Source organism: Onthophagus taurus, chromosome 2 (genome assembly GCF_036711975.1).
Source record: "Onthophagus taurus isolate NC chromosome 2, IU_Otau_3.0, whole genome shotgun sequence".
Taxonomy (NCBI): Eukaryota; Metazoa; Arthropoda; class Insecta; order Coleoptera; family Scarabaeidae; genus Onthophagus; species Onthophagus taurus.
The window spans coordinates 2,257,479-2,274,164 of record NC_091967.1 but is presented as its reverse complement, the minus strand read 5'-3'; the positions used below and the strand labels follow the sequence as shown (position 1 = coordinate 2,274,164).

General features: G+C 34.4%; 2 protein-coding genes across 23 annotated transcripts in view; one reads left to right on the top strand and one right to left on the bottom strand.

The window, feature by feature from the left end:
• The window catches only part of LOC111417928 (CUGBP Elav-like family member 1), a 207,176-nt gene that overhangs the window by 11,821 nt on the left and 178,669 nt on the right, over nucleotides 1-16,686 (bottom strand). For all 21 annotated transcript variants that reach the window (XR_011642467.1, XR_011642468.1, XR_011642469.1 and 18 more), the window contains 2 exons: nucleotides 2,469-2,860; nucleotides 2,057-2,351 (listed from right to left, as the gene is read on the bottom strand). Coding sequence is in view for 18 of the 21 variants with exons in the window: in XM_023050360.2 (XP_022906128.1) it covers nucleotides 2,057-2,351; nucleotides 2,469-2,860 (687 nt within the window). In the remaining 3 variants the exon portion in view is untranslated. The remainder of the gene's footprint in view (nucleotides 1-2,056; nucleotides 2,352-2,468; nucleotides 2,861-16,686) is intronic.
• Nucleotides 10,033-11,812, top strand: LOC139428859 (uncharacterized). 2 transcript variants are annotated; one of them, XM_071201624.1, is made up of 2 exons: nucleotides 10,033-10,297; nucleotides 10,574-11,812. In XM_071201624.1, exon 2 carries the CDS (start codon nucleotides 10,599-10,601, stop codon nucleotides 11,556-11,558), a length of 960 nt encoding a protein of 319 aa, XP_071057725.1. In that variant the 5' UTR covers nucleotides 10,033-10,297; nucleotides 10,574-10,598; the 3' UTR covers nucleotides 11,559-11,812. The 2 variants fall into 2 exon arrangements, with proteins under 2 accessions (XP_071057725.1, XP_071057724.1); XM_071201623.1 differs by having other exon boundaries at nucleotides 10,391-11,812.

Below are 16,686 nucleotides of genomic sequence, written 5' to 3'. Positions count from 1 at the left end.
TTTTTGAAAATTTCGTATTGGTTTTTATCCTGACAAAGGCTTCTTTAATAACATTTTCCAGGAAATTTCAATAATACTATCTTATCGTTTTTATACCTTATCATTAACTAGAATCTTTAGGCCACAATTTAACATACATATCATATCAAAATCTTTAAAAATACAGTTGATATGAATTTTTGTAAATTTCGTAATATTTTTGATTTATAAATTTAACAATTTCTTTAATAATTTTTTTTTGGAAATTTCAATAATATTATCTTGTAATTTCTATATCATATCATAAACTAGAACCTTTAGGCCACAATTTAACATACATATCACATCAAGATCCTTAAAAATAAGGTTGATATGATTTTTTGAAAATTTCGTATAACTTTTTATTCATAAATTTGACAATTCGTTCTTTAATAATTTTTTCCTGAAAATTTCAATAATATTATCTTATAATTTCTATATCATATCATAAACTAGAATCTTTAGGCCACAATTTAACATACATATCACATCAAGATCCTTAAAAATAAGGTTGATATGATTTTTTGAAAATTTCGTATAACTTTTTATTCATAAATTTGACAATTCGATCTTTAATAATTTTTTCCTGAAAATTTCAATAATATTATCTTATAATTTCTATATCATATCATAAACTAGAATCTTTAGGCCACAATTTAACATACATATCACATCAAGATCCTTAAAAATAAGGTTGGTATGATTTTTTGAAAATTTCGTATAACTTTTTATTCATAAATTTGACAATTCGTTCTTTAATAATTTTTTCCTAAAAATTTCAATAATATTATCTTATAATTTCTATATCATATCATAAACTAGAATCTTTAGGCCACAATTTAACATACATATCACATCAAGATCCTTAAAAATAACGTTGATGTTGATTTTTTGAAAATTTCGTATAACTTTTTATTCATAAATTTGACAATTCGTTCTTTAATAATTTTTTCCTGAAAATTTCAATAATATTATCTTATAGTTTTTCAATCATATCACAAACTAGAATGATTGAGGTACAATTTAACATACACATCATATCAGGATTCTTAAAAATATATTCGATATGATTGTTTTGAAAAATTCGTATTATTTGTATCTAATAAATATTTAATAAATATAACAATACCTTATTTAATAATTTTTGCCGTTCGGGTTTAGCCGTTTTGAGAGACGTCCGGCTAAACCCGAATGTTTCTTGTTCTCGGTCTAGTGTTAGTTCTAGTTTTACACTAGCACTATCACTAGAACTAACATAAAAACTAGAATCATTCTAGAATCATGCTAGTGTAAAACTAGAACTAACACTAGACCTAGAACTAGAAAGTTTCGGGTTTAGCCGTGCGTCTGAACCCTTCTTTTTGGCGCTTCAATTTGAAAAACACTCCTCCGAATTAAAAAATAGAGTATTTTAAATGAATTATCGTGTCAAACAGTCTTAATTGTTGATAAAATTTGATTATAACAAAAAATTATTAAAAAGTACCTATTGGAAAAACCATTTGACGTTAAAAACTAATCTGTAGTCATTAATGACCTCGTCTTGGCGTGTTATTTCGGTGCCGTTTTCGAAATAAATGGCGTCGGCTCGTCACTTTGGACCTCTTCATTGACGCTATTAGTACAAAGTCGATTGCGTAACGGTCGACAGCTCGTACACGGGAACGCGAACACGATGCACCTTGACAATTCTAAAATTGCCCACATAGTTTCCAAGACGTCGTCAACTACGAATGTTTAATATTTATGCGCGAACGTAAAACGATACTCCGGTAACCATTTGAAATATACGTCCTCTTCAACCCATTAAAAAACGATAACTTACACACTCTTTGAATGAAAATTCAACATTGTTGGCGATCGTGTTATTGCATATATCGGGTTTATTACAAATCGGGTCACATTTAATATAGATGTATACGTGATAATACGAAACTATGGCGGATTATATGAGGAAATTATAAGGAAATTTGTCACGGTTTAGTTTGATAGATTTTATCGTCTTTTTCGATTATTTTATGATTAATGATAAACGTACCTTCTATTTGTTTTCCGGCAGCGTTTATCGCCGCCGCGTTTAACGTAGCGCTTGCAAAAAGCGATCCATACGCTGACGTAAGGTCGTTAGTTGCTGTTAAAGCAGGGGGAAGACCTGCCGTTAACGTCCTATCAACGGCGGCGTTCTTTCCTAATAGACTCGCCATACAAAGTGGTGAAGCGGCAGGTTGCGACATCGCAGCCAATGTTACCAAGTTTTGCATTCCGATGGGTGCCAGCAGACTATCCGGACCTGTCAGCAATTGTTGCTGAAGAAGTGCTGAATTACCCATCGCCTGGAATAAATAACAAAATATGTATAAATTGAACAAAAACTAGAATTAAGATGGCTAAACACGAATGTTTCTGGTTCTAGGTTTAGTACAAGTGTTAATTCTTGTTTTTGTTATTACCTGTAAAATTTGTAAAGATGCCGTATCATTAGGAATTTGCACCGGGTTGTAGGTAGGTGAAGGTTGCTGAAGTTGGGGACTCGTTGCGAGCGCGTTCCATACGTTCGCTTGCATTTGCTGTTGCCTCTTCAGTTCCTTTTCTTTTTGGGTATCGGCGAATTTAACAACAAGCGGGGCCGAACAACCTTCCATCGTTTGAGACTGATGCAGACCCTTTATGGCACTAAGCGCCGATTGTTTCGTTGCGAATGTAACGAAGGAACAACCCCTTGACTGACCCGCAGGATCTCGCAGCACGGTACACTCCTCGATATTACCATACGGTTGAAACAAATTGCGCACTTCATTTTCTCCCAATTTTTTACTTAACATACCGACGAATAATTTTCTTTCTATAAAACAAAGACACAAAAAAAAATTAATAATTGACACCAAACAAAAACACGCCAACAACAGAAAGGATTTGTTAATATGTTTTGCTACACTTATTTAACAATTTATTTGTCTCAATAAATACATTAACAAATAAATTACATTGCAGACTAACGACATTACTCTTCAATTGAATAGAACGTATTTGTCATCAAAAAATTTTTGATGACATTTTTAAATTACTTTATTTTACATAGCTCTAATTGTTTTAGGTAATTTATCATATAGTTTATTTGGTTAATAACTAGATGAGTTTTCTGTGTTTTACTCAGCTGACGAAAACCTGCATAAAAAGCCTTTTATACGTTATATTTAGCTGTCCTTGTGTAATATGTCACAATATATAAATCTTAAAATGATGTCCAACATTTATTTATCGTTTCTTTAAATTATTACTCATATAACGATTTCGCAATAACGAGATTTCAGATTAGTTTATAATAAAGTCTCAACTGTTTATACCCAACATTTAATTGTACTGTCACATCTTTATTACATCCGATTATACAGGAAATGAGTCCGAATGTCTCTGTTTTTAATTATTTTCTAAACCTGTACGTAATAGTTCGTCTGACAGTTTAATTCTAAATAACTTGAAGTACTTTAGCAAATTGTTTATAACATTAAAGAAAAAAATTTGCTTTTAAAAATAAACTTTTATTTACATTGACTCCAAAGCTAACCCAAATGCCTTGCTATATAAATAACTATTGTATACAATTAAAACTTGTAAAAAGAAAACGATATAAAAAAATTGTTTCATAAAAATGTTTTAGCAATTAATGGTGGTAAATTTTATGTTACTTTTATATAAATTTTTTTCTAAATAATGTCTAGAGAACGGTCTAAAACGTAAATCCCGCTCCCGCATTAACTTGTGGTGGCACGTCTTCAACCGGATGCCGAACCAAAACGTGAATGGAATACCTTTTATTGTAGCTAGCCATAGACCAAACGTTGGCGTACGAACAAAACTACAGATATACGTTTAACGTTTAAAAAAGATTGTGTTGAAAACAGGAAAATCGTACGGAAATTGAACAGATCACGTGGAGAGTTGTTGCTTTAAATCATCTTCAAGATTCGGTTCCGAAAACACCTTACTACGGTTTTGTTTATTTTTGTAAGGTATAAAATTGAGGCTACACCACTCGAGTTTATTTTACATCACCGATTATTGATAGCTAAATATCCAGTACATCGGTGGGAATGGTTTCTTAGGTTGATTTTAATGTACAGAAACAAGTAGTGTATAAAGGAATTTTGGAATATCGCCAACTATTGATAAGGGATATTAATAAATTTCTCTAATGGGTAACATTAACTACTATACAGAATGTTTGAAAAGTTTCAATTATTGCCACTTTAAAAGTTATTATTTAGTTATTTCATTCAATTTGTTCTATTTGATCGTAATTGCAATTTTTCGCTCTTTTTTCTTTTAATCATAAAGATAAGATAAACGTTGTGAGTCAGAACTGGTAATTCCTTCTAATGCTTTTTAAAGCTTCTTGATGCCAGAAGAATATTGTTTGTGCTTATAAATTTACGTGCTAACAATTAAAACCAGAACTAAAAGCACAGTCATGACATTCTAAAAAAGTCTGATGGCAGTTTTGCCAAGGATCCAGAAGAATCGTTGCATTTATTAATGGATGTTCATTTTCCAGGTTCTTTGCAAGATTTTTCAATGCTTCTACACCAAGTGGAATTTAACAACTCTCCTAGCAGCCAGGACTGGCAGATAGCTAACCAGGTTGTAAGGAATGAGTTGGTAGAGCAGTTTTGAGCCCTTCAAAACACCCGGACCCGACGGTATATTTCCTGCTCTTCTTCAATGGAGTCTAGAGGATATGAAAATACACTTGATGAGAGTTGTTAAAGGCCTGCTTAGCCTTTAACTACGTTCCCATCAGCTGGAGGAAGGTTACAGTAACCTTTATACCAAAGAATGGAAAAAAGGACCCAACGGATCCTAAAGCCTTTCGACCAATTAGTCTCTCATCATTTCTTTTAAAGACGCTTGAAAGACTATGTGAACATTTCAACCAACATGCATATATCAAAGGTAAATCTGTGGATAGCGCCCTACACATGATAGTGGGGCGCATCGAACAAGCATTTGATTCGAAAGAGTCCATTCTGGGAACTTTCCTTGACATAGAGGGAGCGTTTGACAAAACTTTAGTAGCATTAACCTGGCACTGGAATCTCGAAGAGTGCCATCGGTCATCGCGGGCTGGATTAAAACAATGCTAGCAAGCAGAGTTGTTCAGACTGAGGCGAAAGGACACACAGTACAGAGAGCTGTGGTTAAGGGTTGCCCACAAGGTGGGGTACTCTCACCGCTTCTCTGGTGCTTAATAGTTGATGATCTCATTCGTGAGTTAAATAATAAATATCTCTTCACAGTTGGTTACGCAGACGACGTGGCTATTTTGTTAAGAGGTAAACCTGACAATTTTCTTTGTTACAGAATGCAGCAGGCACTTAAACTCGTTGAACGATGGTGTGAAGAACATACCCTCTCTGTCAATCCTAAAAAGACAGAGACTGTTCTCTTCACTAAACAGAAGAAACTGGGACGCTTAACGCCACCCAATTTCTGCAATAATCCATTAACCTTTGCTCCAGAGGTGAAATATCTGGGTGTTATCTTGGACAAAGGACTAACTTGGACATCACACATTAGTTGCAAAATCAAAAAAACAACGAATACTTGGGGATTAAATCCGAAAGTTACAATGTGGATCTACACTTCTGTGATAAGACCCATGGTAGCTCACGGAGCCATAGTCTGGTGCTCAGCACTAAAACATGCATATAAAGCTACATTGCTGCATCAATTGCAACGACTGGCCTGCCTGCTAATCACAGGCGCTATGAGATCTACACCTACGATTGCAGACTATGTTAAACGTGCTGCCCCTAGATATTTTTATCAGGGAGGTGGCCGTGATGGCATTGCTTCGGTTACGATCAGTAAATGAAAAGCAGGTTGTTAAAATGGGAATAGTCCGGAGCAAGCTCTGGAGTGAGGCCCAGAGCAACTCAAGCTCGGGCAAAACGCTGACCATCTACACTGATGGATCAAAGAAGGCTGGAGGTTCCGGAGCGGGAATCTTCTCGCACGATCTCCAGCTGCACCTTTCCACTTCGTTAGGATCGTATTGCACGACTGCTCAAGCCGAATTAATTGCTATAAATATAGCAGCCGATGCGATTATCGACTCCAAAAAGTCGGCAGAAACGTTGTAATCTGTACTGATAGCAGACAGGCTATGCTGGCGGTTGGCAGGCATCATACTGCATCATCGTTGGTGAAGTCCTGTCGGCAATCACTCGAAGAGGCAAACGTATGCAACAACGTCACGATAAAATGGCGAAAAGGACACATCGGAATTAAAGGACATGATCATGACAGGTTGTCCCCTGAACCGTTTGTACCACTAGCTGTTAATACAGCATCTAAACTGATAAACTCCATCTCCCACCGAGCTTTTTGCGATAGATGGGATGGGACGGCAGTAGGTGCCTTTGCTAAGAAAACTCTGCTCTACCTTGACCAGAAGACATCTACTCAGTTTCTGGGAAAATCGAAAAGTGACTTGAGGCTTCTCACCCAATTCCTGACCGGACACTGCAGGTTACGTAAGCACATGTTTTACATGAAGCTGGCGAATCCACCCCTCTGTAGAGGGTATGAAATGGAAGACGAGACGGTAAGTCATACTGTTTGTGACTGTCCAAACCTCGTGTACTTAAGGGAATCTATTTTCGGAGTACCATGGCTCCAAATTTCGGATATAAGGAACATACCTCTCTGTTCTATATTAACGTTCATGAAAAGATTGGGCTGGTTTTCTGACCCTTGAATGAACAGTAAACTGTGGAGACGTATAAAGGGTCTGCTGTGAGTAACTCACCCCCACGTGAGACTACATACACATACAAGACCAGAACTAACACCAGCACCATCACTAGCATTAGATCTAAAACTAGAAACATTCGGGTTCATTATTTACAATAAATTAAGTGTTATTTTATTCTTAACAGTTGTTGCGACAATTAATTGAATATTTGATTATTAAGATTTTCTTTAATGTATTCAACCAAACCTAATTCAATTTACATTTACATTTTAATTCTTAGAAATTCGTTAATTCATCAATTAATTTAATTTTATTAAAGTTGATATTTCAAATAGATTTGATTTTTTAACTGTTTTTCAAAAACAATAGCAGGAAGTTTGTTGTGTTCATTGTTTTTAATGAAGTCCCCGATTGCGTTTTATGCAAAAAATAAGTTTATCATAAATTCATAGATAGTTGTGACGTTCCAAGAAAAATTACGTTCGCAAAATAAATACTTTTGTTATGGCTTAGTAATAAATACTTCAAACGAAACGAGTTAATACTTAATTATTATAATTATGATAATAACGGTGTAATGGAGAAATGATTTTAATCTTGACGATTCGAAATAAATCGCCAAAGAGAGATTACATCGTTATTAGACCAAATAGGTTGCGTAAGTTTTTTACGTTTCCAAAGTGGATGATATAAACATCGTAAAATCCGAAAATACCCGGCACATTTCTGCATATCGGCGTTTTAAATTTAAAAACAATGTGCATAGTAAAGGTGTTTCAAGTGAATATTTCGCAGAACCTTTTTATCGGTTTTCGTATAACAATCGTACCGTTCGTTACCGAACCAAAAGTAATTTGACGACGTTCGCTTGAACGACCTTGATGCAAACAACCGTGCACCTACAATAATTGTGAGGTAAACGGCTGCGTTGTCATCATTTTATTATTCGTTATGTTGCACAAAACCTCCACAACGTTATGTAAGAAAAAAATATTTCAAGGAAGAAGATAGAAAAAGACTAAAATATAAACGAATTAATTTTAATTATTGTAATAATAACAAGTAATTTGAAGTTTGTATTTAATTTCGTAAAGAGAAGCAAGTTCAAATATTAGTCAGCAATAAAGTACGTAGTCGTTTTGCATTATACCATGATTCACCGTATTTCTACACCTTCCTGGGCTCGATTTCGAGCAATTCAAATCAAGCATTTAATTCCGTCGATTACGCGGTAATTATAATCGCAAACGGTGCTATTTGATACAAGTTCAACGATTTTATGGAAAAGTTTTTAATACAGGGTGTTCCGGTGACTCGGGGCATAAAATTAACCTCATATAGTAGAGCAAAAATGATGGCGATTCGTGAAAAACAATTATTATAAAAGTCTTCAAATGGCCAAGATATGGGCCATCAAAGTTCAGAAATTTTAACACATTTTTCTAAATATTTTCAATACCATTTATGGTAGAGCGTTGAAATTTGGTAGACGGTAAACAAATATCAAGCAAAATCATTGAACCAATTTTAACTTTGATCGGGCGGCGGCAACCATGCTATACAGGCTGTCCCTAAAATTTGTTTGCTCAGAACTTTTTTGTTCGCTCGTAACCCTACATTTATTTTTGTACTTTTTAATAGAAAATTTATTTTAGAAACTTTTATCGCTCTTTGAAAATTTTGATAACATTGACTGTTTTCGAGTTATACGCAAAAATATTAAGCTTCAATTTCAATGGTAACACTAAAAAAACGAAGTCTTCGAAAAAGTCAAGGTTGGCCATGGCAATTAAAAAAAACAACTTGCTGTCAACTTGCTTATGTCGTTTAAACACAAACGATAGTTCTGTTAGTTAGTTATTATTAATTTTAAGTGTTCAAAATGGAGAGTTACACATTTAGTGAACAAACTGACATGATTTTGACATTAGGGCAATGTCAATGCATATTGCAGTCGCAGTGGGCAATTGGCCAGTCTGCGCATTTGGCATATTGCCAAATAATGCAGCACAAAATCCAAATTGATGATCAGTTTTTAGAAAAAGTACTTTTTACAGATGAATCCACTTTTTCTAAAGATGGAATCATCAGTTTGAGAAATTTACATAGTTGGGCAGACGAAAATCCAAAATTTAAGAAAACTTGGAAATCACAATGGAGATTTTCTCATAACGTTTGGGCTGGCATTGTGGGCGATGTAATTATTGGACCCGTTTTCTTACCACCAAGGCTGGATGGACATACATACAGGCGACATTTAGAGAAATTAGATGATTTTTCCAAGAATTTCTGAGGGAACGTTTTCCTGGACGGTGGATTGAACGAGGAGTAGGTGTACCCATAAGTTGGCCCCCCGATCTCCGGATCTTACACCTGTAGATTTTTATTTATGGGAACGCGTTAAATCGCTAGTTTACTGCGTTGAAATAACTTCACTTGATCTACTGAGGTTGCGAATTGTTGATTCATTTGATCAACTTCGAACGGAGAACCCTGTATACATGGTTTTTTAAATCACGAAGGATTTTTGATACGATTGTGTTTCTGAAAATACGTGGGATACACTTTATTGAGAATTTTACTCTTTTATATAGTGCAAAAATAAAATTGCTTGTTTTTACCTTGCAAGTCTTCATGTTTACAACTACATTATACAAAAAACAATGGGTAGTTTGCTTAGTTCGCTTTACGTAGTTTGATTTACGTAAAAAACATTGCGTAAAATAACATTGGAAGGAAGGAGTTCATAAAAATTACTTTATTTTCCGTTTTAACAGTTTCGTAATGATTATTGTTACGTATTCATACTACAAAGTTTCCAAAATACATAAAAATAAAAAAGAGACGAAATGATGGTTGTATGGAAATAGCCTAAAAGTTTCTAAAGGATCTATTGTAGTAATCGATAATAGCAAGAATTTAAGCCGAGATCTCTTGCGACTTCGGCTTATGTTCTTGGTTATACACCAAATTTATCGGTATTTCTATAGAAACTATCATTTTTGCTGTTACCGGTAACAATTTCGACTAAAAAATTACTTTCTACAAACATCGTATTGTTTCTAGAAAAGTATAGACCAGCTATATTGAGTTCTTAAAGAGTTAATGAAATCATGTCAAAATATCATTCCTCTGGCATGTTATAACTGGAGACGTCTAACATTATGTACATATTAGACAAAAATCTATTAACTTTCTTCATTTGTAATTTTACATTTTGATTAAGCAAACTTGAACATTCAGTAAAGCTAGTATAAAAACATGTTCCACTTTAAAACTCCCCTCAAAAAGATGATAGAAACTATGTTACCACCTTTAGCGGTCATTCCTCTGGCTCGCAAGAAGTACGTAAATAATATGATGGTAGATGGCGATATGTCTTCGCACGCAACCAGATATGCTTTTCCTAACCTAGTTCTTCCAGAGTGTCAGTAAGCAAATGTTGTCGAACTAAAACAATACGTCTTCTTTTTAACGTTTTGTTCCCAAATTGTTAATGTCACACACAGATTGACCATTCCTCTGGTAAGTGTATTTAATTTATTAATATTTTTGTTGCATCCATTCCCTCATTTAAATACGAAATAATGAGTTTCCTTTCCGTGGACAAATTTGTAGGTTAGGATTCATTCAATTTCCTAAACTAAAAACTAATAAACGAAGAAATTGTCATTCCTCTGGCACCATTCCTCTGGATTACTGAGATCCAGAGGACTGATGACAGGCACAGAGGAATGACCAGTTCTAGAGATGCGATAAATGTATTTCTATGCAAATATCATTCCGTGAATACAACCCTAGGGAACGCAGTTACTACTTCAAATGGATGGCAGAAAAATGCATGTATGTTGACAAGACATCAAAGAAGAAAGTTGAATGCCAGGTTTCTGATATTATAGCTGATTTTAAACAAAGTATTATACCATTTCTGAAGTACAAAGGCAGATCCTTACATCAATACAAACAACTCAAAGAACTTAAAGAGAATCTTCGAATTACCGAGGCGGTTATTCACATGGATTTTAGTGAAAACTACAATATGAAATATGCAGAAGAGATACAAGCATTCCACTTCGGAGGATCAAGAAAACAGATATCTCTACATACTGTTGTTGTATATACCAAACAAGATGAGGTACAGCAACAATGCTTTTGCACTTTATCAGAATCGCTTCTACATAATGTCCCGGCCATTTGGGCGCATTTAGACCCAATAATAAAGTGCATTACAAACTCTTACCCAACAGTTGATACGCTTCACTTTATTAGTGACTCACCGTCGACTCAATACCGTAATAAAACCATGTTTTATTTCCTAGCAATCGAGTTGCCAAAATTGCACCCAAAAGTAAAAAATTTTACTTGGAACTATTTAGAAGCTGGTCACGGAAAGGGGGCACCTGACGGGATAGGAGGAGTTACTAAAAGGACGTTAGATAGATTGGTTGGTCAAGGAGCAGATATGGTCGAAATAAAAGCTATGTTGAATAACCTGTGCCAAAACATTCAGAACATTATTTACTATCAGATTGATGCAGACAAAATTAATGAAATGTCCCAAAAACTTAAGAATGTTTTGCTACAAACTTTTAGAGGAACAATGAAAGTACACCAAATAAAAAAAGAAGATTATGAAAGTAGCATCAGATTAAACTTTTATGAACTTAGCACTTTCATAAACGGCAATAAAAAATACTTCATTGGGTCCCTTAAATTCAACAAAATTGGGCTTAATGATGAACTATCTTTAGTGACACGTCTAGTGATGATGAGGACACTCCTTTAAGCAGATATATCAGCGGTTCCATAAAAGTTCAAAATAAGCTACAGTTTGAAGATGTTTATTCTGACGAAGATCAAGAAGCTGCTTGTTCAAGTGTAAAACGTTAACGTTTTTTCGTTATTGCATTGAATATTCTTTTGTTTTAAGCAAGTTTGTATTTTAGTTTTCCCTATTCACTGTTTTGGTTTTAACATGCATATTATGCCTAATATTGTATTATTTTGCCGTATCAAATAAAAAAATCATTCCTCTGCTTATCTCGTCATTCCTCTGCATATCGTTTTTACAAAAACAAGTCAATTCTGGCTAGACAATAATTGAACTGTTTGATCTTGAACTTTGCAAGGTTCATTTTGAACAAAAGTTCGTGTTTGTGTATTAAAAAACAAAATTTGGAACAAAAAAACTATTTTCAAATTACCATGTGAAAAATGATAGTTTCTGTATAATCACCAGAGCCGCGATGTTTCGGGCTGTTGATGTCACCATCTGTATAGAGCAGCGAATGGGTTATAGCGTAGTAGTAACATGCTTCTATCGAGCACATCGATGTGCCGCAACATAACGATACTGGTTGAATGCTGGTCCATGTAAAATTTGGGGGGGTTCTCTGCGGTGCAGCGTTCAATAACTGCTTGGCCCATTGTCCGACTAAAACTCAACCAGTGGCGTGGTATAATATATGTGACATGATGTGGTCCATGTTTCCCAAGTCTCTACCGTAAGGCGACGACCCGCCAATGAGTTGCCCGACTACGTCGCGGCTCTGATAATCACTCACATACGACGAGATCTTTTTTGAAAGAGCATCCATAGCTTGTTTTTCAAGTATCAAAGGTTAGATTAGTTTTGTTTATCAAAGTCAATGACCTCCAGGTAAAGAATGTTGACTAGGGTTAGTTTTGTTTACCAGTTTAATATTGGGAAAAGCAATGTTGTTTATGATATTTTCAAATTAGCATAATTCTTTGAGTAAATTTTACCCTTACTCTTCTAGATATTATCATAAACCATTTTATTTTTGCACTTGCACTTACATAATAATGAGTTAGAAAATTTGATAGAAGGTTTTAGTTGAATTATTGCATTATTGCCAGTGTTGGTAAATACCCGGGTATTTATTTTCAAGGGAAAATTTCCTGGATATATACCCGGGGGTATTTACCCAAGATGGGTATTTAGAGGTATTTATAAAATTTAATTTAAATCAAGAATTCAGAGTCGATTATCGATATACCAAACTTATTTATAACATCTACAAGAATGCTACAATGACGGTAAAATTGCATAAAAGTACTGAAGAGAGTAGCACTGATTGTGAGTAAAACAAGGCGATACGCTGTTGAACCCAAATTGTTCATCACAGTCCTCAGAGTGCATTTAAACAACTGTATTTGACCCAAAAAGGCATAAACATTAATTGCAAATGCTTAAGTAATTTGCGCTACGCGGCCGATATAGTTCTTATTTTGGATAGCCTTAGAGAGATTAAGCTAACGCTGAACGACTTAAAGGGGGTGTGTGCAAAAGTCGGGCTAAATATCAACGAGGAGAAATTAAAATTTATGATAAGTCTTGTTCCCAGCTCTAACATCAACATTGGGGATAATGAGATTGAGAGGGTGACAGCTATGTATATCTTGGCTATGAGGTTCGTGTATCGAGAGATAATCACACAAACGAACTAAACAGAAGGATCACACTTGTATGCGCAGCCTACGGGAAACTTAGAGACATCTTCAAGAGAAAAGGCCAAGAAACGCTTTCAATCAATACGTGTTTCCGGCTATGACATAAGGCTCCGAAACGTTAAAATTAACGGTAGCCACTGCCAGGAGGGTCCAAGTAACCCAAAGATAGATTTCGATCCTAGGTCGATCCTGGGTCTAACTCTGAGGGACTACATACGAAATGAAGACCTATGAAGAAGAACTAGCGTAAATGATCTGGTCAACATTGTGGCAAAGCTTAAGTGAAACTGGGCAGGTCATGTCGAATGAAGAATAAGCAGTGGATAAAACGATTACTTGAGTGGAGACCGCGAGCGAACAGACGAAGTAGACGTCAAATGAATGACCAACAATTGGATTCAGACAGCACAGAATAGAATCGAATGGAACAGAATAGTCCAACAATGGACGCAGAGGGCTGCTTGATGATAATAATCATAATAACTTGATCTAATCTAAATTACGACAGATTCGTCCAATGATAATACGTCTTTGATTGTTGAATTCCTCGTTTTCAACGTCCTCATCATCTTCCTCTTCATTTTTTTTTGGAATCTGATATATTATTACTGGTATCACTTTTATACCCACTGTTTGAGTATTTACCCTGGGCCGGGGTAAATACCCATTTTAGAAATACCTACCCGCCGGATATTTACCCAGCGTCCATCACTGATTATTGCACAACCATGTTATTACTTAAAATATTGGTCTCATATTACGTGAAAATATCAAATAAAGAAATTGATATCAATTTTTGGAATAATTCTATACGATATGCCACTATGCCATATATCAAGTATTGAATATATTGTTTAATAAACAAAAACGTGTTTTTTTTTTGAATTATTTTACTTTTACGTTAAACCGCGGATTAATAGAACGATGTTATCTCGAATATGGATGAACGATTTTCAATGTAATTTCGAACGGTTTCCATTGTAGTGGTTGTAACTGTTTATCAGAATTAAAATTTTCTAAATCCCCTTGTTTATTTTGAAAGAAATAATATAATTGTCTGTCCGATATCGATTTTTTGTCCAAAACTAAGTGTCCCATTTATTTAAAAATTAATTTATTGAAACTTAACTACAAATATCGTTTCTAAGAAAGTTTTGACGGTTATTTAAAATGAATTGATGATGTTTTTTAGATGTTGATAAAGCCCAAAATCAAAATTTATAGAAACTGGAAATCTACCCATTCTCATAAATGATCTTTATTCATATACCGCACTTTGTAATTATTGCCTTCACCTATTTTCATGGTTTCTACCATACACTGTTGGTTCGAAAGAAAAACCTTATTCAAAGTATCCGAATCAATTCAGAAAAGGCTATTTCAACAGCAAAAATTAATTCTGATTGATGCTGCAATGACTCAATTCCATTAAAAAAGTCTAAACCTAAGACGTTTGCATCAGAACTATTGGGTGGCTGACATAACATTTTGATTTTGAACCCAGTTCTATTTGAAGCTTCATTAAACTCATTGTTACCAGGAAGAATGTGTGGTTTAGTGTTACCTTGCTGGATCCAAATTGTTTGGACCGGATCTTGGATTTTTCCTGCTTCAGAATGATTCCAACATGGACGAGCGACAACGACTAAGAACATTAGAGAAAACGTTTACTTTTGCAAGTCCTCTATGGTTCCTCTTCGTCTTCAACTAGGTAATACGTCTCAGTTGTTTTTGTGAGATTAAACCATTTCTATCTATCATATCGATGAATTGAGGAGATTTTTTGCATTTAAACTTTTTTGGTTTAAGCATTGACAAACTATATTTCAAGAAGTCACCGAACAATATTTCTGGGTTTTCAACGCGTCCTTTTTTCAGTGACTTTAAATCTGCTACTTCAGCACCATCGGCTAACGATTTTCGGGCTTGATGCCAAATTCGGCTTACAGTTTTTACGGAAATATTAAATTTGTTCGCTGTCATCTTAATTGAACCTTGTTTCAGTTAGCTATTCTTATTCAATTCCAGTAGCGCATGATAAACGGCTATTTAACTTTGGTCTTTTACGACAGTTTCTTGTCAAAATGTTTTCCCTCTCTCCTATTATTTTCTTAAACCGGATCTTTATGTGAGGTCTTTTAAAGTTGCGTTTTTTTCATTACAACTTATACTGTAGGAAAAATTGCAAAAGTTTTTAATGACAGTGAAAAACTTAACCTTTAACAATTGTTTTCTTAATTTTTGAAAAAAAAAATCGATATCGGACACTCATTTCTGGACGGAGGGAGTAATAATTTGAAGGCGTTAATGTCTAAAATTGATCATTTATAGTGTAACTTAGATTCGTGAAGAATTAACAAGAAAGATTAAAATTAAAATTATAAATCGCTATGTTAAACTTCAATTAACTTCAATCAAACAATTTTTAATTATTTTCTAACAATTCTAAGATAATTACGTATCTTGAAGGGATACGTAACATTCTTTCAACAATAACACTTTTTCGTAAATATTTCCAATTATATAGAAACCAAGCTAAAGTTCATCAATCAAACTATTATACAAGAGAGATTTATTCAGATTAACTGAACCGTTATCAATAATATCAAACACCAGCTTATTAATAACCTGTTGAATGAAAAGTTTGTCACATGTCTAACTACTTCCTCGATGGGTTTATGGGTTTATGATTTTCCAACACTTTGATTTACAGCATATGGATTTAATATTATAAAATCACATAGATTTTATATGGTTCATTAAATGCTAGCGATTTCATTTCTAAAATGTGAAGGGCGAAAATTATGACTAACTTTCAACAATTTAGGATAAGATGATTCATTTATGAAAAATATAAATAATAAATACTCGAATTTCTAAACAAAACTTCGAAATTCTTTCTCTTGCAGCAAACAAGATAAGGCAAAAAATGTAAAATATTTTAGTAGTGTAATGATAACCATTTCGGAATGTGTTATCTTAGCTGTTAGTGTAAGAAATAGTGAAAGAAAGAAGGAATAAAACAATAAATTTTATTGAAAACACTCGGTTTATTGCGTTTTATTTAGTGGTAAAGAAGAATAAGAGAATGGGATCTTATATTATCAGAAGGTTCGCAGGCCGTGATTTCGCTCGCATTTAATTCCCACGAAATAATTAGTTTTGAAGCGATCCCCGACGAGAGAACCTCCGCAGTCGCGATCTTGGAATGATAATTTCGACGCCGCGTGATGAATCCCCCAATTACGCGAAACGTTTGCTCGGCTTTTCCGACGACGCGCCCTCTTAAACGATTCGAGCTGAATTAGCGCTTCAATTTAATAATCCCACATTCACCAACCCTCATCTACAATTTACACTGAAAACAAAATTAATAACGGGGGAAAATCGGAACGAAAAGTTTTGGAAAAGTTTTTGTAAAAAAAAAAATGTAACGTTCA